The 25,211-nt window shown below is 39.0% G+C and overlaps 2 protein-coding genes and 1 long non-coding RNA gene across 3 annotated transcripts; 2 read left to right on the plus strand and 1 right to left on the minus strand.

The window, feature by feature from the left end:
• The first annotated feature begins 193 nt into the window (after positions 1–193).
• Positions 194–5,099, plus strand: LOC132148942 (uncharacterized). Its single transcript, XR_009434986.1, has 2 exons — positions 194–1,956; positions 1,988–5,099. It is a non-coding gene; the product is annotated as an uncharacterized LOC132148942 (long non-coding RNA).
• Positions 5,100–6,374: 1,275 nt separating this feature from the next.
• Positions 6,375–14,274, plus strand: LOC132148943 (ZW10 interactor-like). The gene is made up of 11 exons (XM_059557752.1): positions 6,375–6,432; positions 6,810–6,906; positions 7,134–7,257; positions 7,356–7,513; positions 7,694–7,750; positions 7,869–8,011; positions 8,948–9,113; positions 9,506–9,645; positions 10,124–10,286; positions 11,185–12,409; positions 13,963–14,274. The coding sequence occupies exons 1-10, from the start codon at positions 6,410–6,412 to the stop codon at positions 11,248–11,250; spliced, it is 1,137 nt and encodes a 378-aa protein (XP_059413735.1). The 5' UTR covers positions 6,375–6,409; the 3' UTR covers positions 11,251–12,409; positions 13,963–14,274.
• Positions 14,275–15,380: 1,106 nt separating this feature from the next.
• LOC132148944 (nuclear receptor subfamily 1 group D member 1-like) lies at positions 15,381–22,911 on the minus strand. Its single transcript, XM_059557754.1, has 8 exons — positions 22,533–22,911; positions 19,443–19,760; positions 19,269–19,357; positions 18,954–19,098; positions 17,543–18,261; positions 17,273–17,458; positions 16,948–17,158; positions 15,381–16,382 (listed from the first exon to the last, which is right to left on the minus strand). Exons 1-8 carry the CDS (start codon positions 22,582–22,584, stop codon positions 16,186–16,188), a joined length of 1,917 nt encoding a protein of 638 aa, XP_059413737.1. The 5' UTR covers positions 22,585–22,911; the 3' UTR covers positions 15,381–16,185.
• Between the last annotated feature and the right edge of the window lie 2,300 nt (positions 22,912–25,211).

The raw sequence follows: 25,211 nt of genomic DNA on the forward strand, positions 1-25,211 counted from the left end.
GCGCTGCTCACACCCAAACGGCATATTTTATATATATTATATATATATGATATGTGAGTTAACCTGGCCCCTCATTGCATTAGAGCAGGCAGACACTGAAAAGGAACACATTGTTCTGTGTTTTCCTGAGAATAAATATGCTGTATAAATATGCAGAGACAGAATCAAGTGAGGAGAGTCAGCCTGAACGCCAGGTTTGAAGTGACAGGGAACAAGTCTGCCTTTAGGTCAAAGGTCAAAAACAGCTGACCACAAAATGGTTTCTGTGCTCTCTCTCTCCCCCACTTTGTTTGACATTTGCCGTTGAGGTTGCCAGAGTCCTGGCCTTGCTCACTGATCCTAGAACAGATTAGATCAAATGAAATTAAGATTAAAAAAAAACTACCTCAGGGTATTGTTACCTCAGTATTCCTAATTTCTTCTTTCCGTTTTTTTTTTTTTTTTTTTGGCTTGCTTGCTGGTGTTTTTATATAAAAGCTGATAGTCTTGAATATTTTATTTTTTTAAGGAAGAAGTATTTGACTTTTTCTTTTTGGGTATGAGTGTATGCGTGAGTGTAATTGAGGGTGTTTTTCCTCACCTGAGCTCAGAAGGACTCCCAGGAAAAATTCTGAATTGTTTAGGTGGTCTCTCTCACCTGGGGTCCTTGAAGAGTCGCACTTGAAATCACTGTTCAATGGGACGTAGGACGGGTCATACCATCTCTGACAGGAGCATAATGAACGTTGCCATACCACGGGATTTTAAATCTGACGCATATGCGTTTGTTTGTCATACAAGCTGATCATAGAAATCTAAAAATGGCTTCTTTTTCTAACTTGTGCCATTTATTTTTGCACCTGTGGTGTGATGTTAATCATTCTGCACTGATGGATTTTGACATCATTGGATGACTTGCTTGAAAGGGCTTGACTTACTCGCCATGCTTGAAAAAAAAAAGAAAGCATGATGACAATCTACAGCCCCAAGACACTGAATGTGAACCATTCGACATCTCTCTCCTGTATTTTTTTTTTTTTTTTTGGGATTGAGTCTCGTCCTTCCCCATTGTCCTTGAGCAAGTGTGCGCGAGTGTGTTTTCTAAATGAGTTAAAGTGTTAAATCTTTATGTTGGGGAAGTGCTTTGGGTGTTTTAAAAAGGCAGGAACATAAAAAAACACTCAATTAAAAAAAAAACTGACTGAGAACATAAAAGGTACCTTTGCAAAAACGGAAGCCAAAAAATATAAAGTAAATTCAAATAACAACATTCACATCTCTCGAATTGAAACCTGTAAATAATTTGTTTTACGGAACAATCAGATTAAAAAGCTTTTTGTATTATTCTTTTTTTTTTCAGAATAAAATACTAATTGGATAAAGGATGGAAAGACTTTTAGGCGTTAAAGATGGATGGACACTGCCAGACCACATCCTTTTCGGGTTTCATTCAGACAAAGGGTTTTCTAGCATGTTCATGTGCTTTAACTGCTCATGGTCTTTTATTTAGTTTTTGTGTAAGCTTCCCTTTTTCACAATAGATGGCAGTCTTCTGTTTTGTGCTTGAGGACTGAACTCGTCAATGACTCCTCTCCATTGAGACACAATACAAACTGCTTTTCTGGCGGGACAGAAGCGTCTGTCCTGTTCCAGCCCGTAGACACACTCACACACTTCTGCTCTGTTCAGACTGCAGCAGCCTTTTTATTTTATGTTTTAATTTTTTTTTTTTTTTGACAGCAAGCTTTATTTGGACATGACATCTGGTTGCGAACTGTTTCATCAATAAAATACAAAAAAATATGTGAGCGAGAAATAATAGCATAACAGCAGATCTCCAAGAACTAACATAGTGTTGTGACAAAAAAAAAGTAGTAGATATATTATTGTAATTGCATTTTTAGTTATTTTGTCTCTTTTATTATTAATTTTCTTTGGGTGAAAGGTGGAAGAGATGAGAGGGAGATGCCCTGGACCGTTTCAATGGACAGGTGGACATCGTGTAAAGATTTTAAAAGCCACATTTGTCCCCTTCCTCTTTTTCCCCACATGTTCTTACCTTTCACCCCCTTCCACCACTCGCTCCCTTCATCCGCTCATTCTGGTTTTGTGTTATTATCCGATTCAAAAGAGACTTGGTCGAGCGACCTGTGGTTTCATTTCTGGAGCTGAGCGCCCTCTCTCACGCTGGCCTCGTTTGTGACCGTTTCCTCTGTTCAGTTCAGTCGTCTGATATTGAATTTCTTTAAGATTTATTTTTCCTCATTCGTTTTTTCAAATTGTCTTCATTTAGTTTGGATTATAGCTAGGTTTCATGATCAGAGTTCTTTATGCACAGACACCTCTTACACTGCTACTAGTTCATTTGAAATACTAACAAATGATTCATTCTTCACGTAATACCTGTGCCAAACTGGGGTTCGTTTTGTTGTTATACTCCAGGAAAAAGGAACTAATTAAGACTGTTCGCAGTCAGGAACGGATGCAGTGCTCATGTAGATACACAGTTCCCTGAGTACTGCGAGTCGGCCTCCTGTTTGGCACTTGGAAGTGTTTTCTTCTCTCCTTTTTATTTCAAGGTCCTCCACACGTTGTCGGTGGCGAGGGCTTGGACAAACCGTAGAACCGTATAGCATACTTGAGCTCAGAAAAGAGATAGTATGTTGTTTACTTATGCAATTCTGTGACGAGTCAAGCGAATTGCTTTCGCTGGTCGCACGGACTGTTAAGTGTCCACTGGGAAAAGTTGCATTGCAGTGATAGATCACAGGTTGAAGCGCAGTTTAGTTGGGTGTGATCATCATATGGACGTTGCATGCCACTGTTGTATCTCACCGTGATAGTTTCTGGCCTCTCCTTAAGGAAGACATTTGGGTGCTACAAATGACGAATCAAACCTCACATAACTAGGAACGCTACCTCAAGACTTAGCCATAAGATTGTTTTTATCAAGCAGATGAGAGCGAAAGTGCATGTTACATTTGACTTTTGAGTTTTAATTTATTTTTAGCTCTTCATTTCTGTAGACGTTTGGATAGAATACTACTCCAGCTTAGAGCTGGGACTCTTTTGCGGGGCAAGGTGGCAGGACAGGAAATGGATGTGTTTGGTGATGGTTTGCACGGGAGGAGGACCGTTGAAAAGCCTGTGAAATTCTGTTAGTGCACACAGTTAAGTTAAAGTTTCTCCCTACGTTGTGACTTATGGTGCATTCAAGTCATGTCGGAAAGATTTATGGGTTGAATGCACATGAATGCCACCGCAAAGTTGTGGGAAACTCTTTATTGGCCTTCCAAGATGTAGATGAGGTTGTTTCTTCATTGGAACAGATTTGGAGAAATTCAGCATTACATCAGTTACTCACCAATGGATCCTCTGCAGTCAACGGGTTCCGTCAGAATGAGAGTTTAAACAGCTGATGAAAACATTACAACAATCCACAAGTAATCCACAAGACTCCAGTCCAACAGTTACAGTCTTTTGAAGTGAGAAGCTGCGTGTTTTTAAGATTATACCCATCAAGATGTTTTTTAACTTCAAACTGTTGTGAAATGCAAGCCTTTTATCCATAATATTGCTTTACTTTGTGGATTACTTGTTATTGTGATGCTTTTTTTTTAACTCTCATTCTGACGGCACCCATTCACTGCAGAGGTGAGCAATGACGCAATGCTAAATTTTTCCAAATCTGTTCCGATGAAGAAACAAACTCCTCTAAGCCCTAAAAAGTCCGGGGGCGTCCTTGAGGAAAATATTGCAGGCACAATGGATCGCATGCACAAAATAAAGTAGTATTGTACAATTACGATTACAGCATGAATTTAATAAAAACATGTGCATTCTTTATACATCATATATGGAAGTAAAAGAATCTTTCCACCCATCAAAGTGACTTGAACACACATGACGTCGTAATTACAACTTCCCAACTCATAAATACAGACTGAACGCACAATAAGACCTGACTATTATGAAACTAATGGCACAAACGTAACCAGGCCAGCATTTGTAGAGTGAATAATGATACCTATGTAGATGAAACACACGACTGTGCCTGTTGCGCTATTTCCTCTGTGTCCTTTCCCTTTTCGATGGCACCACACTACCTCCATGCCATGCAGCCTTGACCCCCAAGTACAACCCTCCCCATTTAGAAGCCCTTTTCTCACTGGTCTTGAAAACAGTTTCACCTTCTTTCCTTTCCGGTGAAACTCGATTTCAGTCAGCAACAAAATAGAGCTTCTACTAATATTCTGTCCTCCACCTGTAGTCCCATCTTATCACTTAACGGCCTGAATCAAAAGGCACGACTCCTGTAACCATGTGTTTTTCATTTCTTTTGTTGATCTACCTCTCAGAATAAATATAAATCGATATAGAATAGATCATAAAACTAAAAAGGACACAAAAAGTTAATTTTGAAAACGTTAAGCTTAATGAATCAATAATAATAATAATAAATGACTTGAGCAACTGGGTAGCAGCATCTCCATATACTGTAGTGCATAGGAGTCTTTTACTTCCAAAGATGATTTTTCTTCAGTCGTTTTTGAAATTGTTCTGGATGAATTTGGAAATGGAAATGTGGGAGGGGAAATATGTCAATTCCACTATCCAGTCTCTTTATTTTATAATTTTTTTTCATTATTATTAAACTGACTTTATTTTTAACTTACAAGTTGTTCATCTTTCTGATTTATAGTTCTGATGGCTTTTTAAATATGACATAGGATTGTATCTCTTATGTTTGCAATAGAATCCGCTCTCTTTCTCTGTGAACCGCAACATAATAGTATCTTTTCAGGCCGCACAGAGCAGCATGATGTTGAAATCGTTTCAATTTTTATTATTTCATTTCACCTGTAATGATGCAACAGGAGAGTGAAGGTCTGTTGAATTAAATGGGGCACATTTTGGGAGGATGAGAGAGGAAGGAGACTACCTTTACTGGACTACCTTTATCCCTTCACTCTTCTTCCAGCAGGTGCCACAGACATTATCAGGACTTTCAGCCTCTGCCTGCCTGATTTACTTTGATTCTCATCCACAATCGTTTTGAACTCCTTGTAAAGAATACAGAGCATAGATATGAATGTGACAATAAATGATGAGTAAACAGGTGTTGTCTTGTGTCTGGACTGAATTTGTGTGTTTTTTTTTGTTGCATTTGGCCAAGAATTTCATCCGGATTTAAAATGCTTTATATAGTGCACCATTTTTAATCTTGACTGCTTGTGTTCTTCAGTGAATTTAATCCTTAGAAATTCAATGTAATTTTAATGCAAATATTGCTGTTATTTACATAAATACATCATGTTTTTTTAATATAATCATGAGATTAATGTAAACTAATTTGACCAAGATTTGTTGTCACTATATCTCAGTAAATATAAGGGTTTGAGTCAGAAGTGCAGTTACACAACTATATTTTTGTAAAAATTGTTTTGTATTTTGGTTTCAAACACTTTAACACTACAGTGAAAGCAGATTTAAAAGAAAAAGATAGGCCTGTGTTCTCAAGATAAGGAGATTTGTATAGGTCACAGAAAGTAATCTAATTTTAAATGATCTTCTAAATTAATACATTATGTAAAGGAAATTAATTGTTAACAGGATGCATTTTGATTGCATTTGGCATATCTAAGTTGAAGTATAAATTGCTTTGTGTGTCATAATTGTTTACTGTATAACTAAAAGTCTATTATGGCAGATTCCCATTATGATGAGTCTGACAACTATAGGCCTGGTCTCCACATATCATTAAAAGAAATAAAAAATGAGGAAGCATTGAAAACTAATTACATTTTCTTCAGGTGGAAGACCTGAGTGTTTTTTTTTAAGGAGGAAACGAAATTTTGCTCCCTCCGGTTTAATTCTGGAAGAGGATTCATTAAAAACGTTTAAAGGGTTATTACAGAAATCAGGAATGATGAAACCAGGACAGATAATAATAAAAAGTATTGTATTTAAGTAATTGTTTGTTTGTTCGAAACTAGCAGTTCACTGTTGCTTCATATTTTAATTATTTTTTTTGCATCTATGCATTTTTTTAAATCTATTAATTGATTAGTCGTATTAAACGACTGACATACAACTGCTTAACTGTATTCTTTAAACTAAATGAGAACGCTTTTGATGTACTCATAAACATTAATGTGAGCATAAAATGTCTATTTCCTGTATAAGTCTATGTTTAAATAGATAAATATACATTATTAGCCTGTTGATAATAGAAAATATTAATTAGGTTAAGTAGCCTACCATAAAGAATTTTATGCAATGTTGTGAATATATTTTAAATACACTAACATGTTGTTAGTTAGTTGTACAGCTACATGTTTCGTTTATAGATCAATGATTGGTGGACATCTGTGACGTAGGCGTCAAAGTTCTGACCAATCAGCGTTAGGCGGTAAGTTTCAAAACACAAATGGCGACGGAGAGAATTGAAGCGTGAGTATTGTCTATCGAATTATAAAGACATATGGAAATATTTGAATTGTTTTTATAGCACTTTATACGTTAAAAAATGCCCCGTCGCTATAAGAATCAAATTAGTTCTCTGGCAAGTCGTTATTTGGATGGCGAAAGCTAAACGCTCGAACTAAAAGTGCGTCTACCTTAAGTCACAGCTGTAACGTTAAGTTAACTGTAGTAAAACACACTGAACCGAGGACATTTTAATTTAATAATTAAAGTAATTTAGTCATAAATACGTATATTTTGTAGATTGTAATACAACACTCACGTGCTATGGTACTTGTTTTTAAGAGCATGAAATATGAACAAATACGATTTGATAAACACTTAATAATATTCTCTGATTTCAGGCTACTGGAAAGGACTGACCCTTCCTTCCTGAAATCATGCAACACCACCGAAGTGCAGGAAACCGGAGAGGGAGAAATTATGGCTCCCTATCTGATTGTAAATTTGTGTTCTGCTATGTGTAACTGTAGCTTATGCCTATAACTAACTTTATTTCCTTCGAATAATTTTATTTATTTTTCAGTTGCATTGGCTAATACCCAATTGCCATGGTTTTATTGTAGTAACAATAACTGTAGAACTGTGGTATAAAATTAGTTACATTAAACATATATATAAACATGAATTAAATATTGCTGTTTTAAGCTCTGTGTTTGATTTCGTAGGACTGCAGGCGAAAACAGAAGCATGCGTTCAGACAGCTGTGTGTGGTGGATGACATGATCCAGCTGCTGGCAGGTCTGGAGTCAGTGGATCAGCTGCTGAGAGAGCCATGTCCCCGAAACCCAGGTGACACACACGTCATGGATCATTGTATATTACTGTTCATCGCATTTCATTTGCTAAACGGTGAGATGGTGACTTGTTTAGTGTGTGTTGGCACACAGGTAATGAAGCTCGTTCTGCGTGGAAGGCATTAAAAGCTGAATATCAAGAGAGAGTTCAGGAGGTGGAGGGGCTGATCAACACTCTCCAGGCTCGCACGGAGGAGCTTCAGGCTAAACGGAAGACCCTGGAGACTCTACTGTCCACTCTGCAGATAAAGGTAGACTTTTATCACTAAATTCAGGAGGAAAAAATGCTCTTTATCAAGCACATAAGATTTATGCATTGGATTAATCTGATAAAAAGCAGATTGCTGTTGTGTGGCCTTAAACGCATGAATTAAAACACTGATCGCTGAATATAGATACATTTTCTTACATGAAATCTCATTCTTGTTAAGAAAGAGGAGTGCAAAGAGAAGGAGAGAATCACAGCTAAACGAAATCAGAGAGCTGAGGTAAGCCATCCATTCACTTTAGACTTCCAGTAGTGTCCACTTTTCTTCACAGAAAACGGCTGTGGGACAAACTGGTAGAATCAGCTTGCTCGAATTCTTACTCCTTTCTCTCACACAGAAACAGATCAGCTTTCAGTTGGAAGATTCCCTCCAGGCAGCGCAAAACGCTCTGAATGTGTGTGATTTGCAGCTCTCTAAGCTCAAGGATGAGTTTGAAAAACAGCACGCTCGAATTAGTGACTGGACAATATTAAGAGACGGGTGAGTATGTATAGACTTTTTTTTTTTTTTTTTTTTGCTACTGTTTTTGCTGTTATTCGAACTTAAGGATTCATCAAAGAATCCCCCCAAAATCCCAGTTTCCACAGAAATACTGTTTTGAAAAAAAAAAAAAAAAAAGATAATGTTTCTTCTAATTTCTGAAGAATCATGTGACACTGAAGACTGGAGTCATAGACCTTTGTCAGGTTAGATGGCATACTAAACCTGAGAGACAGATACATAAATCCCTAATTTAGTCATAAGCCCCTTTCACACTGCCATTCCGGCAAATACACGGGTAAAGTGTTCCGGCAATTGTTCCTGGGTCACTAGATTTTGCACTTTCACACTGCCAGTGATTACCCGGGATATGTGCTTGCTTTCACACACAACCCGTGAAGATCCCGTAACGACACGTGACATCAGGGCGTGACGTGTAATGTACGAGTCGAAAACACTAGGCACGTTATACTTTCACTGAAGCAAGGAAACGATCTCGGCGTCAGCGCAGAAAGTGAGGAACTCTTATTCATTACAGTTTGCACATATTTTTTTGTCGCGAACGTTGATCTTTCTTCAAAACAGCCGGTAAAAGAGTCATGCGATAACGCGCGTCATCACTTCGACACTGCATTAGATCTGGCTTTTGTTCACACGGCGCTCGTCCCGGGTCGAACCCGGCAATGTTACTAGGTCCCCCACCCGGGTTCAATGCCGGAATCAATCCCGGGACATGTTTGCTTTCACACAGAAGGCGACCCGGCAATGTTCTGGCAATATGCCGGGTCCGACGTGCAGTGTGAAAGGGGCTATAGTGACTGTGTTAGGTTGATGATTAAAGTGAAGATACTTCAAATATTCAAAACGTTTTTGCTGCACAAACATTTAACACAATAAGCTCCCCTTCTCTTCCTCTAATGTTTCTTTGTCTCTCAGGCTGCAGACCTTGGTCTCAGTGACTCACAGAAACATGCAGTACAGGCTGCTGTCAGTCAGTTCCTCTGAGCTGTGCCTCGAGCTCTTGCCTCGTGCTGCCGAAAAATCACTGGAACCCCTGCGTGTGTCCATCACCATGACAACCAGCGATGAGTTTCATCTTCAGGTACTGTGTCTCCGCATACATTTCCCTATAGTGATGCTGAGATCTGTGATACATGAAGTGAGTGATGAATTGCCAAAGAAAGAAGGTTCTTCAAAATGATAAAACATAAAGACTTTGTAGTATGCATACACACACACACTTCACTTACAGTACGATGATACTTTAATTTGTTATGCTGAATTAAATAGGACAAGAATGCAAAAAAAATCTACAGCACTATTTACACTAACAAAACTTGGAACCTCTAAAACAATTTTAGACAAGCTTTTGAATTGAACTGATGCTGCCAATATTTAAAAAACGGATATTCTGTTTATATATCTTTTTAGCCTCATCTGTTTTTAATTTACTTTGATCACATTATTGTAAAGGTATCTTTTTCTGTGTTTCAGGTGTTTCAGGGCACTGCTGGTCTTGTCGAGGAGGCGGTGGACGGGCGTCTTAGGCACGTGAGCGCCGCCCTTGTGGAGGTGATGGAGCGGTACATAAGTCAAGGAGAGATGCTGTCTGAGATTCAGGCTCTGCACTCCAGGTACATTTTCTTAAAGTCTATACAAATATCTCTCATTAATCTTATTATCATTTCTATATTTTATGGCAGTAAAGTTCAGATTCATCACAAGTTACTGATGAAGAAGAAGGTTCATAAAACCAAAAGACATCATACAATTCAGGCCTTCAAATGGAAAATCGTTTTTTTTCTTTAACCTGTGAAATGTTGTCAGCCAAATGGTCTTTTTTATTGCTTTGTTTTTATTGCTAAAAAAAAACTACATTCATTATTTTTAATACTACACCATGCAAGCTTGCAGTAATGCATTTCATTCAAGTAACCTGTTCACCATTGTCTTTTCTTTTTTGGTTTTATTAGATCTCAGTTGCTGACAAATGTTTTAATTTAACAACACTGGATCTCAGCATTCTGTTCTATAAAGCAAGAAAACTGGGCTTACACTATAAAGCAATTTACTTCCTGTATCTCATTTCCATTTTTCTGCTTGTCTGGTCAGGTTTGCGATAGATTGGTGTCCTGCTGAAAAGCTTCTGATCTTCCTCAAGACTGCGACCACTGTTTGTCACCTGAGGGTCGAGGAGGGATACCCTTCACACGGCCGAGCTACTCTCCTGTCTGTGAGGAAAGATGGCAATCTGCTTGATATCGCCCATCTACAGGTGAGGAAGAGTGGAAAGGTTTTATTACAGTTCACTAATTCATATTTCTTTTTTACTAGTCATGACGCAAAGCATCAAAATATGGAAATATCTATGTCTTTGCTGAATTTTGCACCAAATTTGTGCCATATTCAAACTTCAATATAATATTCAAAATTCTTCTAAATTGTGCTCAATGTGTTAATGCTGACCTGGTAGGTTTTTGAAAAACATTTAAAGTTTTAAGAAATAAGTATGAAGTAGTACCATATTTTTCTTACACATTTAATGCATGTGAGTTTTTAATTTCAGAAACCTTTTCAAGTGTATATTTTCAAGGTAAAAAGTTAAATAAATATATGTGTATATATATATATCAGAAATTATTAATTTGCAGTTATCATTACCCTTTTGGGAAGGGAACTAACCTTTGCTTGTTATAAAGGTTTTTTTTTAAATAGTAGCATAAAATTATGGCAAATTATTTAACAGTGATTTCTTTTTATGAATTTAATTCATTTAATGATACATTCATGTAATGATTATTTTTATTATTTTGTATTGCTTTATTAAGATGTCAGAACAATTGTGTGAGCATATATATATATATATATATATAAAATGCCCCAAAAGTATCAAAATTAATTTTAATACATAATTTGCATTAAAGTAATTGAAAGTATGAATTGCATTTTAATCCAAGTTAAAAAGATCTGTCTTTTTGCATGTGATGTGAGCATGGTTGAGAGACTTATCATGCTGCATTGTGACCCAGCATTTTCTGAAAATGTTCCCGAAGCCAAGTAATTGGTATATCCTCTCTTATAGGAGGTCATGATGTTACCAGCTCAGATCCTTGCAATGTTTTTCTCTGCCATTTCTGAATTCAGTTTGTTCATTCATGCATCACTGTTTTCAGCCGCCGGTGCAGCATCCTGTCCTGACAGAGTGGCTTGAGTTTCTGTCCTCCAATCCAAACATCTGACATCACCAGATTTACTTCAGCCCAGATCTTCTGGTTTGACTTCACCATGAATGTCATGTCCTGAGTCAAAGTCTTTTATATTACACGTAAACCATTGTACAGTTCTGGTTTCATTGCTGATACATATAAATTAATGTTTATGTCTGCATTGCGAGTCTGTTATCTAACCAACCCAGACTGCCATAATTATTAATATAATTATTATTGGCATAAATAACCCATGCCAAAGGATTGTAAAAAAAAAAAAAAAAAAATGCATTTCAATTTAAGTCTCATACTGTATGTTTTCAAGTAGCAAAGAGCTGTGCATTGTTCACCTCAGTAAATACAGGTCCCATCACATCTCTCTAGAGTGTAGTTTAAATTTCCTGTTTGTGTCTATTTAAAAATCAAAAAGGTAAATAAAATGAATCTAAAATGTATTAAATGACACCCGGTTTTCACTCCCTCTTTCAGCTCTTGTTTTTCCACACTAGAGGGCAGCACTTCCTGTGAAGAGCCCCACATGCATATCTTTCCATCCACTATGGTCTGACATAACAGGTTAGGTAACGATTTAGACTATATCTGGAGACTCAAGTTTATTCCTCTGCTGCCTGTATATTTAATACCCCTTTTTTTAACTACACAACAGTTGTTTAGAATCATTGTTCCCTTCTGAAGTGTTGTATAATTCAATCTCAGACACGAAAAGCTGCTATCACGTTGGCCTCTGGCCACCCCCCGGCTTGTTATGAAACAAGAGATCAAATTTACAGTCTTTTTTTTCTTCCTGTGGTTGTTCTGACATACTCCACTTGACACTTGGAGCATGACTCCACTTTCTGAACCAGTTATCCGTGGCCTCAGGTGCTGCACAACAGGAGCTGCTCTCATTGGCCAGATAAGCTGTGAGGTTTGCTCTGGATTTGGCCAATAGGGAGCTGTGAAGCTGATTACGAGGGCACAGTGACCCAGTTCTGTGTGCATGTGTGTGGAGAGCATATTCTTGGCTTATTCTGATGTCTGTGATTAGAAAGGGCCTGGTCTACGTGATGTGCTTTGACAATAACCTTTGTAGATCAGATAATGACTTCTGACCTTTTGAGTCCGTCGTAATCACCTCAGTAAACTATTGCTTTCTGTCCCTCTGTTTATCCTGAATAAAATCTGGTTTTGTGTATGTACAGTCGTGGCCAAAAGTTTTGAGAATTACAAAAATATTATTTTTCAAAAAGTTTGCTGCTAAACTGCTTTTAGATCTTTGATTCAGTTGTTTCTGTGATGTACTGAAATATAATTACAAGCACTTCATACGTTTCAAAGGCTTTTATCAACAATTACATGACATTTATGCAAAGAGTCAGAATTTGCGGTGTTGGCCCTTCTTTTTCAGGACCTCTGCAATTCATCTGGGCATGCTCTCAATCAACTTCTGGGCCAAATCCTGACTGATAGCAACCCATTCTTTCATAATAACTTCTTGGAGTTTGTCAGAATTAGTGGGTTTTTGTTTGTCCACCAGCCTCTTGAGGATTGACCACAAGTTCTCAATGGGATTAAGATCTGGGGAGTTTCCAGGCCATGGACCCAAAGTTTCAACATTCTGGTCCCCGAACCACTTAGTTATCACTTTTGCCTTATGGCACGGTGCTCCATCGTGCTGGAAAATGCATTGTTCTTCACCAAACTGTTGTTGGATTGTTGGAAGAAGTTGCTGTTGGAGGGTGTTTTGGTACCATTCTTTATTCATGGCTGTGTTTTTGGGCAGAATTGTGAGTGAGCCCACTCCCTTGGATGAGAAGCAACCCCACACATGAATGGTGTCAGGATGCTTTACTGTTGGCATGACACAGGACTGATGGTAGCGCTCACCTTTTCTTCTCCAAACAATCCTTTTTCCAGATGCCCCAAACAATCGGAAAGGGGCTTCATCGGAGAATATGACTTTGCCCCAGTCCTCAGCAGTCCATTCACTATACTTTCTGCAGAAGATCAATCTGTCCCTGATGTTTTTTTGGAGAGAAGTGGCTTCTTTGCTGCCCTTCTTGACACCAGGCCATCTTCCAAAAGTCTTGGCCTCACTGTGCGTACAGATGCGCTCACACCTGCCTGCTGCCATTCCTGAGCAAGCTCTGCACTGGTGGCACTCCGATCCCGCAGCTGAATCCTCTTTAGGAGACGATCCTGGCGCTTGCTGGACTTTCTTGGACACCCTGAAGCCTTCTTTACAAGAATTGAACCTCTTTCCTTGAAGTTCTTGATGATCCTATAAATTGTTGATTTAGGTGCAATCTTAGTAGCCACAATATCCTTGCCTGTGAAGCCATTTTTATGCAACGCAATGATGGCTGCACGCGTTTCTTTGCAGGTCACCATGGTTAACAATGGAAGAACAATGATTTCAAGCATCACCCTCCTTTTAACATGTCAAGTCTGCCATTCTAACCCAATCAGCCTGACATAATGATCTCCAGCCTTGTGCTCGTCAACATTCTCACCTGAGTTAACAAGACGATTACTGAAATGATCTCAGCAGGTCCTTTAATGACAGCAATGAAATGCAGTGGAAAGGTTTTTTTGGGATTAATTTTCATGGCAAAGAAGGACTATGCAATTCATCTGATCACTCTTCATAACATTCTGGAGTATATGCAAATTGCTATTATAAAAACTTAAGCAGCAACTTTTCCAATTTCCAATATTTATGTAATTCTCAAAACTTTTGGCCAGGACTGTAATAAAAGCCTTAAAAAGATCTACAGAATTTGTACTATCTTGTAATCAGTTTTTTATATATATATCTATTTGAACATACTTTACTTTTTTATTTTCACATTGCTTTGTCATTTAAAAAAAGTACCGTTTATTTCTTGGTATCGGTGTAATGAGTTGATTAATAAATGAATGAGGTAGGTGATGTTTTTTCTCCCACTTGCTCAATGTTTTCTGATTACTCATGTTTACTGTTATTGGATGTTTTACTTTTTGCAAAAGTGTTGCTGTATTTCCTGTGTTAGGTATAGTGATGCTATTGTGTCAAGATTCCGTCTTATAGAACGTCACTTATGTAAATTTCCAGTATTTTAATATTTTCAATATTTCTCCACTCCCCCCCCCCCCTTCATATATGTATAACTGTTCAAATGCTTGGGGTTGGTAATTTATTAGTGTGTGTGTGTGTGTGTGTGTACATTGAAATATTTTTACAATATACATAAACTTTTCTGTTTGAAATTTTATTTTATTTTTTTTACATAATTTTATTTAATAGTGATTCCTGTGATGACAGAGCTGCATTTTTAGCATCATTACTGCAGTCTTTTGTGTCACTTGATCATTCAGAAATCATTCTGATATGATGATTTGCTGCTCATGAAACATTTCAAAATATTAATTGCTGCTCATTATTTTTTGTGGAAACCAAGCCTTTTTTTCAGGACTTCATGAAGGGATAATTCAAAAGAGCAGCATTTATTTGAAATAGATTTTTTTTAAATATACATGCGTGTGTGTGTGTGTGTGTGTGTGTTAGCTGGAATCACCAGGAGTTCTGTCTTCGTAAGGTTAAGCTGAAGGTGATGGTCATTCATCCAGCTAGAAATGTCACTCAGACAGGCTGAAATGCAAGCAGCTACCGTCGGGTCATCTGGTTGGAATGAGAAGTAGAGTTGGGTGTCATCAGTGTAGCAGTGGTAAGAAAAGCCATGCTTCTGAATGACAGATCCTAATGACGTCATGTAGATGAAGAAGAGAAGTGGTCCAAGTACTGAGCCTTGAGGAACCCCAGTAGTAAGGTGTTGTGACTTAGAAACATCACCCCTCCAAGACACACTGAAGGGTCTGTCAGAGAGGTAGGACTTAACCCACAGGAGTGCGGTTCCAGAGATGCCCATCTTTCTGAGGGTGGACAGGAGAATCTGAATCTGGAGAACACACATCAGCTCCCACTAGAGGACCCAGTCTTAACCTTACTATTGAGGACAGAGATGGTACATTTTGCTCAGTGCTCTCTTGACATTAAAAAAGCAACATTTTAGTATATAGTATAGTATATTTAATATTTAGTATATAGTACTTCATGTAGGTTTTTTTTGTCATTCAGTTAATATTTTATACATTTTTACTTTCTTTACAATAAATTTGTTCAGTACACAGATAAACCCAAATTTATTCAAGATGCAGGTTAAAAACATTACATAGAGATTTATTTTTTCCAGATATCTACTTGAAAAAGATAAAACTACATTCTCGTTTCATAAAATGCCTTTGTGAAGAAAACAAGTGAAATACATGTCTTGATTTCTATAATATGCATACACTCTACTTATATATATCTGTGCTTGAATAGATTTATAATTTGTGTTGAGCATGTGAACTTTACAAAAAATATATATATTATACATTTTAAAACATTTAAAGTATGTATACCATATTTACACATATTTTACAAAGTCACAGGGATGTGAATGTTCATACCACGCATAGCTTGCATTATAGTAACAATGATCATAATTTTCTCTGAGTGTGGGTTTAGCAGGAACCCAGGCCGGACTGGGCACAAGGAGACGCTTGGTGTTTTTGTGCTGTCGTCCCCTCTCTGGAAGTGGCCTGGAGATCCCTTGCAACAGGCATTATGCACTTGTTCCCCGTGTAGATGCAGTCCAATTGTGATTGTTTTTGTCTGCTTTATTATTAGCTTAATCTTACCACCCATTTCAGGTAAGTACTGAAATTGGCTCAAGGACCCTTTTCTCTACCCTATATGGTGGTTATCAAGCCATAAAGGCTACTGACCAACCATTAGACACCAAAGCATCCCTTTAAATGTGTCATCAAGTGCTGTTAAGTGCCAAAGGCACAGGTTTGCTTTCTGGTGTGTTCTCTTGGAAAAGAGTTTAATGTTTGTGCCCGCTCTGTCTTTCAGTGACCCACTTTCACCAGCTTCTTGCAACCTCAGACGTCAATGCGGAACGAGAGCAGCTTCTCTGAGTGCATGTTATTTAGCGTGCGCAGGTCAGGGAGTTTGAGCAGCAGCTTGGTGAATCGGGAGGCGTCACTAGGGGCGTTCTTGCTGACGAGGGTTCGGAGAGCCCGGATTAAACTTTCCTGAAGCATCTCCACTGAATTCACGTTTTCAATGCCAGAACGGTCTGTGCAACAGAAACAAATAATGAAAGATTGAATTAATTAGTGGATCAAACTATGGTACAGATATTTTTGAAGCTTTGTAATGACATGATTTGACTCTTCCCTTTAAAGGTATAGTTCACCCAAAATGTTAAATTCTTTCATTATTTACCAAACCATCATGTTGTTTCAAATCTAATAAGGCTTTGGTTGATCTTCACAAATTAAGACATTTTTTATGAAACCCGAGAGGTTTCTGTCCATCCGTTGAAGATCCAGGTAACCAACAGGTCCAAAAAGGTCATAAATCATCATATAAAGCGATCTTATTGTTTCAAAAGACTTGGATTAAACTGCTCAATTCATATAGATTAGTTTTACAATGACTTTTTTTGGATCTTCTAAGTTTTGGTTACATAGACTTTCAGTGGGGGAAGAGAAACCATTACTCGAGATTTCATTGAAAATATCTGAATTTGTGTTTAGAGATCAACCAAAGTCTTACGGGTTTGGAACAATATGAGGGTGAGTTGATGACAATTATCATATTTGAGTGAACTTTCTCTTTAACACTAATATGCAACTGACCTGCAGACACCAGCACGACTGCAGTGAAGAGTCCCAGTTCTTCTGCTGAGAGCTCTAATGCGTTGAGTTTTTCACTGAAGTCGAACATGGTTCCCAGCAGATCGCCCATGCCCATGCTTTTCAGGGCCTCCAGGCTGTAAGTGGTGCCTGAGATGAACGTTACGGTCCTCTCTTTCACATTAAACAGAGAGGAGAAGCGCACCATGAGGACCTGCAGGAGATATTCAAAAAGAAATACGCACTTGGTAAAACCATCAAGACGTAGCTAGCATCGTGATCTTGACACAAATCAGATGTTTTATTACATAAAGCACCATTGACTTACCTCAAACGTTCCAGCCTTCAGCAAAGTGACCTGGTCGTTCTGGGGCAGCGTGCTAAACCCTGGGATGTGTTTGGCAAACTCCACCACCTCTCGCACCGCTGGGGTGAAGCTAAGAGAGAAGTCTTCCCAGATTTCCTGTGGTGTTTTGCTGGGGTCTGAGTAAGGATGCATGTTCATTGGGCAAGCCTGGAAAAAAGTTATTTTCATCACTTCCAACTCTTATTTACTTGGAAATCACCTTTAGAGTCATTTTAATATCAAAGTTCTTACCAGCAGAATCTCCTTGCGTTTTTTCCACGGACAGTTCTGCCCCTGGGAGCTGCTGTTCATCTCCTGACTGTGGTGGACGCCAAAGAGGTTACTGTTTGGAGGTCGCTGGCTGTTGTTGTTGAGCTGCTGATGTTGCCCAGGAGCTTGGGAGGTCTGAAAATGGAGGCTACTGTCTGGTGGCACATCGAAGTTGTTACAGTGTTGAGCGACATTATTATCATGGTGGTAGATGGTGTTGTGGCCATTGAAGTGGTATCCAGCCATGCAGTGGTTGCTGCTTCGGTTGTCCAGCTCATCGTTTTGGGGCAGCAGTGCTGGACCTAACTTATCATGGGCGTAGACGAAGGTCTCACGGTGTGCTCTGGTTATGGCGGCGATGGTTTTGTCTACACCAGGACTGGAGCACGGTGGTGGAGAAGAAGTAAGAGCCGGGGGACTCTGAGCCAGCTGCACCGATGGGGAGGTTGGGGTCGGAGGGGAAGGGGACGGTGCTGTGGGTACTGCAGAGGGCTGGGCTTGCGGTCCCACTGTAAGCCCCGGGCACAGAGATGAGGAAGAGGTGGATGGGGATGAAGAGGAAGAGCAGGGGCTGTTGGATGTGATGCTCGCCAGCTGGAATTCATTCTGAAGCTGGTTGTTCACCATGTTGTTCATGGCGTTCTGCATCTCGGCCAGCATACGCTGTTTCTCACGTTTTGGGATACGGCCGAAACGAACAGCTAGGTGTTAAAAAAGGACAGAAAATGTCAAAAACTCATCATGTTTATGTTATTTGCAAATGTTCTGTTTAGAAAAATGTCAAGGGATGTAGGATATAATGGTTCCATATCAGATACTGGGTGATATTTAAAAATAATAATAATAATAATAATTGATTTATCGGTATCAGCTGATATTGGATATGTAGTGGTGTGTGCTCATTTCCCCCCATTTTTACATTACTTAAGCCATAATCTTTTAAAAAAAGAAAACGAATAATTTAAAAACTAGTGCTATCAAAAGATTAATCGATATAAATCACATCCAAAATAAAAGTTTTTGTGTACTGTGTGTGTGTGTGTGTATATATATATATATATATATATATATATATATATATATATATATACAAATACACATACACGCATGTATATATTCAACAAAAACATGTTATTTTTATATATTAAATATATTTATATATAATATAAATATATAAATGTACATGTAAATATTTAAAAAAATATAATGCATGTGTGTGTATTTTACTTAATATTTTATTAATAAGTAAATTTTATTCATTTTAATATTTGTATTTATTGCTTATAATATTTTTGAAAGATATCAGGTTATCTGTATCGTTCAGAATTCTAATATCAGTGCATCCCTGAACTTTTCTCTGTATTTTTCTAAGTCTGGTTGTATAGAAATTTACCGTCACGGGACATTCCCACAGACAGACACTTTTTGAAACGGCACTGCTGGCACCGGTTCCGGTTGATCCTCATAATGGTGCAGGTTTCGTTCTTCAGGCACTTCTTGTACTGGATATTCTGCTGGATGCTGCGTCGAAAGAAACCCTGCAGACAAAGCAGATAATATAAATGTTTTTCAATTAATGCTTCTTTATAAAAAAAAAAATATTTACAATTATTACAATTTTTTTTTACATTATAAAAGATTTGTTACAAATTGCAATCAACACTATTTTAATGGTGCATGTGTATGTAAAGAAATGCTGTTGTCTTACCTTGCATCCCTCACAGGCATGGACACCATAGTGAAAACCGGAAGCCACGTCGCCACACACTTTGCACAGCAACACCATTCCATTCAGCTCTGGGGGGAAAGCCAGCTGTTATAATCTTTCTACTAAATACCATACTATACATTACTCAAGTAAAATATGTTTTTTATTGCTTACTAGTAAGGGTGGCAACTGATTTGTTAGGTGAATTGCGTGCACTTCCACCGTCTTCGCGGCCTCTCGGGGATCCACCAGAGCACGATGAGTTTCCATCCTCTCCTGATCCTGAACTCGAGCTGCTGCTGCTGCTGTTGCTGCCGCTGGTGTACATACGAGAGGAATCATGGGATCCATTGGGGGATGGTGGGAACGAAGAGCCAAAGTAGGGTTGTGAAAGAGACTGTAGGCTGCTGTTGGAATTCTCATTGTACATGGACACAGGGCTGGTGCGGTTGGGAGAGCCTCCACACGATCCGATGTATGATATTACCCCACCTAGTGACAGAAGAGAAAGTCACATTTTTAAAAGATAGTCCTTATTGCTGCAATGTGGAAACACAAAAAGAGAGAGAGGCCCACCGAGAGGAAGCTGAAAATGTTCTCAGGTATTTTTTCTCCTCCCTAAAATGGCCTTGCGGGCACATCCTCATTAAAATGTTCCCATAAATACTTCTCTCCCCTATAAAAGCAGCTGCACCAAAACAGATGGTGCTATGGAAACAAGGAAGCTGAGGGAGCTAGAGAATCTGTTTTTGTGGAAAACAGATACTTTCTAGGAACTGTTATTGTAAACTGCATGGGGGCATAAAAAAAGAGAAAATACAGCGACCAACTCTTTTCTTCCTGAGTTTGTGCATCAGAGGGCGTTTTTAGTGGTTTATAGTTTCAGTTGCACCAGTGTTTCATGTGAGCAAGCCACTTTTGTTTATTATTTCCGTTTATAAAACACGCAACCTTGCATGATGTGTCAGAAGCACATGCCTAACCATGTGCATTAATGCATGATATTTACAACTCTGTTTTGTTTGAGTTGGATCCTGCTCATTAGCGTCCATCAACTCAAATCAGATAAGACTACTCTTAAAACCTTGGCGTTGACTCTAGCATGTACACTATTCCTTAGTGTCTGATACTTCCTTCTGCCTTTCCTAACCTCTGGTCGCCTGAAATTAACCACAGTCCTTTGCTCTTGTTTTACAGTTTCCTCATCAATGCACATGATGGAAACCATGTTTTGGTGAGATTTGTGCATATGTTATAAATGATGCAGAGATAGATAGATAGATAGATAGATAGATAGATAGATAGATAGATAGATAGATAGATAGATAGATAGATAGATAGATAGATAGATAGATAGATATTGCTAGAAACTGGTATTATCATAAGAGAGACTAGAATTATATTGAGATCTCTTTGCAAGTATAATCTTTACAGCACTTTGAATGTCAAATGCAAACTGCCGTGGATGTTACACAACAACTGTACACTAGCACAAAAGGTCAAAAAGTCACTGTGTCAGGTGGAGCCAAGACAGAGAAACGTGCTGTAGCTTTGACTGCCCTGTGATGCTCTAGAAAAACTTGTCTCGCATTAGATTTATTAATGCATGTCCAATAGCCTGCAATTTTAACTTAGTGAGTGCACTGTGGATATTTCTGGTAGGCTATAGTTATATGACAACGGTGGTTTCAGATGCTCAGATACGTGTCTTTTCTGGCTCCTGACTGTGTTTCAGTCCAAACACTTAAGACTTTCTTAATCATTCTGTCAAAGGAAATGTGTGAGCACAACTCGCGCGCGTGAGCTGTTGAAGCGCGTCATTGGGGAAGCACGCCTCCCCTCCACGTGCGCCACACAAGGACAGCCTTTCAACGGGACTCACTTCTTTAAGCACGCCTCTCAAAACTCACCCGCTTTTTTAAAAAAACTTCAGCGTTCATTTACGCCTACACGCAATGAACAAGCCTTTTACAATATACTACATTAATAAACGCTGTCAGTGTTTACGTTGTCCCGTAAGCCACAGTTAAAGGGTATTGTAAGACCATCGGAAACCGTCTCATTCGTGATTAAAACTAAAAACTGCATCGCTCAGTAAATAGTAAACATTAAATAAATCCTAGTAAACCTTTCCCCACTTCATCATATAATTTATTAGAATTGAGTCGAAAACATTCGACAAGGACAAAGAATTTCATAGGCTAATTAACCAACTCTAAATCTCTTTCTTAGTTGTTTTATTAAGTAAAGTTAGCCAGCATAATCCGCTCATAATAAATGTGTTAATTGCAAGAATCTATAAAAGGCAGAGGCGGGGATATTTTGTGACGCTGTATTCCTGTCAAAGGGAGAGGGAAAAAACTGTTACGTTAAAGTGGATCAATTTCTCGTCCCACTTCTGCAGTGAACACGGGTTACAGTGAGGTCCAGCCCCGCGCATCGCTCTCCGGTCCAATCGCAGCGTGCACATGGCTCAGACTGCGGCGTCACACACGGGCTCGCGCTGGGAGGGCAAACACGGCGCGAGGCGGAATTATGTAATGAGCGCCTGCGCTTACCAATGACTGTAGGCGGAGAGCGGAGAATGAAAACAAAAAGCACATGGCTAGGCACGGCGGTCCATGTGAATCGAGCGAGGATCTTCGACGCTCGCCTGCATCACAGGGATGTCCGTACACCTGACTTTGCAGTTATTACCTAGTTCCCCGAAATTCACGAGAAAAGTGCCTTAACCCGTGATGTCCTTGCCATAGTTATAGTATTTACCTTCTATACATATCCAGAACATTTATCACACCAGATACCACAGAAACATTAAACGTATACATAGGCTACTAGAACACACTACTAGAACTAGCTACTAGAAGGCATAATGAAGTAGCCTATTTACACACGCAAAAAGGTATTATCATAATACTATTATGTACATATTTAAACACACCTTCGGGACTGTTTATTTCAGAACCATGCGTCTTAAATAGGCTGTTACAAACTGACGAGGTTATTCGGCGAGCTTCACCGCTAGATCGATTTACTAACATGTCAGGAAGGGAAATTATTAGGCTATATATCTGTGCCGCCCCACTGCGCCAAGATGTGCTTATAAATGTACAGTGTAGATCCGTTGCGCAACGCACAGTAGTGCGTAATACAAACATACTAACATGCAATTTGACAGTGAAGCAGAGAGGCGATTGATGAATAATAACAACAACAACAGAATGATCAACGAGACTGTTTCTAAAAGCATACAGAAAGACTCACCTGTGTTGTTTGTATCTACTGCTGTCGTCATGTTGAGCCTCAGTAAAGTCATGCAGGTTTATGACAGAATCTCCAACGCAACACAGAGAGATTCACTCTCTCCAGATGCACTTCAGTATTTCTTACAGATCAGTTATTTTTACGATAAAGTCATAACTGTAACGTAATGACCGTCCTATAACCGCATAAAATACGAGCAAAAGATGAGAAACTCGCAAAGACGTCAGGGAAATTTGGTTAATTCAGTTCAAGTGTATTATACGCCAGTGCGCTTGTCACTCGCCCTATCTGTGTCGCTCTGAACTGTTCTTTCAAGTCGACCCGGTTTTGCTTTTGCCTCGTTCCAAGGAGCATGGATGAGATGAGCGCAGGCGCGCGGCGGCACGAGGCTTGAAATGTGTACATGTGACCCCATGAGCCTCGTGGCCCAGTGACACAGTTTCTCCCGAACACATCTCGGTGCGTATTTCAAAAATCCCCACGCACGTGGCTGCTTCGGCATTGGGAAATGTAGTCTAATGTGAAGAGTTTGAAATCGCCTGATGTCGAGAGGAATAGTTTGTATTACTGTATCTGGTTTCTTGCATCTCATGCGTGAAACGTGTTTCTGATTGAGCCAATGAGGGGAAGTAAAGGTGAAAATCTCCGGTACTCCGTGTACATTTATTCAGAATGGTGGAAGATCTTTGCTCTCGCTACAAAAACAATGCATAAAAAATTTAATCGCGAATATTACAGATCATGTCTAATGTGCAATTTCTAATTGTTTAATGTCTGATATGATGTCTAAAAAGAGAATTCTTCTGTATTATCACCTAAGTGTATTGATTATTCCATAGAAAAAACACTGAGAAATTGCAGATAAGTATAGGATATATATTATACAAAAAAGAATAAGTCCATATTTATATTAGGTTAGTAAACGTGCTAAGTAAACGTGCATGCTTATGTTTTGGAATTTCTTGTTATTTAAATTGTTGTTATTTAATAATTCCACAGCCTAAGAACAATAGTGTAAACTTCAGAAGATCCTCTATGCTAAACTTATGTGTATATCAGTATATGGGCATTGTTAAGGTGAACTTCTTCCCCCAATCTTCCGCTATACGTGTGTGTGTGTGTGTGTGTGTGTGTGTGTGTGTGTGTGTGCATGTTTTTGTGACATATCAGGACACAACTCTGTATAATGACATGGGTATGACGCAGGTATTACTAGGAGAGGGTGACTTATGAGGTCATAACCCATGTCCCCATTTTTCAAAACGCTTATAAATCAGACAGAATGAGTTTTTTTTTTTTTTGAGAAAGTAAAAATGCACAAAGTTTCCTGTGAGGGTTAGGTTTTGGTGTGGGTTGGTGAAGGGCGATAGAATATACAGTTTGTACAGTATAAAAACCATTACGCCTATGGGATGTCCCCACTTTTCACAAAAAGTGTGTGTGTGTATGGTTATAATATGCAGGATGTACAAAATCCTAATGTCTAAAGTCGTGTGTTTTGGAGTTATTTTTACACTTTTTTTGTGCCTTTTTAGCATTTGAAGCTATTTTAAGGTTATTTTCAAAACAGCAATTTACCCCCAAAATAAGTTTACACTGTGTCCCAGATAAAGCGCCTCCCTTAGAGAAAAGCGCACCAGCCTTTGGAAAGCCATTATCCTCTTTTGGGGCTCCGGCAGGCACGTGGCTGAGAACAAACAGTGCTACTTATTAAAAAAAAATAGACCATCTCGCAGCAATGAGAGGAGTCACATCTGTAACACCTATTATGCTGACCATGGTGGCGCTGCATGAGCCGCTATTGCAATCACCTGAATCACTCTGGCGCCTTACTGCAGGTATGAATAATCGGTCTCACCTGTATAAGAACCTTGCATGACGCAACACGTGACAAGCGGGTGGAAAACATAAACGTGATGATTCACTGGTGTGGCGAAGAACTGTTTGCACCAAGTATTGCCTGATGTTGTGCATTGACCACGCCTGTTGCTTCTATTTTCGGACTGTCTCTTTATCATGAATTTTTGTGCTGGTTGTTATATCGCGGACACGGATAACATAGCATAAGCGAGATGGTAAAGCTTTCGTCACATTTGCACATCACGTTACCTTGACCAAACACAGTGTAATCGATTGAGTGGACTTCTAGCTCATGTAGCAAAAGCACGACTGTGTTTGACAATTTGAAAATCACTCCGCTTTACACGCGCGCGCACACCTCACATGGAACGCACCGGTGTATGGAGTCAAAATAGGGCCGTATATATCTGCAAAATAAAACAATGTTTTGCAAAAAAAAAAAAAATGTTTTGCAAATAAAAATAGAGTATTGAGAAAAAAAATGCTTTTTTGCAAGTAAAAAATATAATTGCAAAAGAAAAGTTAACCACTGGGAGAAAAAAATAAAGTTTAGCAAAGTAAAACTTCAGCAGCATTGACTTTGCAACACATATTTCCCTTTGCGCCGCTCCTTTAAATCCGCGTTTCAGTCATCCGTGCCTCTGCGGCGCAAGTTTTCCTTTGCGCTTCATTTTTCTATGTGCCTCGCTTTGTGTCCCTGATTTGACGTGGGGGAGGGGTCAAGAGGTTGGGGTGTGTCTCAGAGCCGTTAGGGTGTGTACAAGGGATGAAGGGAAGGCGCGTCCTTCTTGTTACGTCATCAGCGCGAGCCCCAGACCG

The sequence above is a fragment of the Carassius carassius genome, chromosome 9 (genome assembly GCF_963082965.1).
Source record: "Carassius carassius chromosome 9, fCarCar2.1, whole genome shotgun sequence".
NCBI lineage: Eukaryota > Metazoa > Chordata > Actinopteri > Cypriniformes > Cyprinidae > Carassius > Carassius carassius.

Coding starts and splice junctions, on each gene's coding strand:
- LOC132148943 (XM_059557752.1), top strand. CDS start 6,410: ATGGCGACGGAGAGAATTGAAGC. Junction 6,433..6,809: donor GCGACGGAGAGAATTGAAGC/GTGAGTATTGTC, acceptor CTCTGATTTCAG/GCTACTGGAAAGGACTGACC. Junction 7,751..7,868: donor AACGAAATCAGAGAGCTGAG/GTAAGCCATCCA, acceptor TCTCTCACACAG/AAACAGATCAGCTTTCAGTT.
- LOC132148944 (XM_059557754.1), bottom strand. CDS start 22,584: ATGACTTTACTGAGGCTCAACATGACGACAGCAGTAGATACAAACAAC. Junction 19,099..19,268: donor ATGCCTGTGAGGGATGCAAG/GTAAGACAACAG, acceptor CTTTGTCTGCAG/GGTTTCTTTCGACGCAGCAT. Junction 16,383..16,947: donor AGTCGTGCTGGTGTCTGCAG/GTCAGTTGCATA, acceptor TCTGTTGCACAG/ACCGTTCTGGCATTGAAAAC.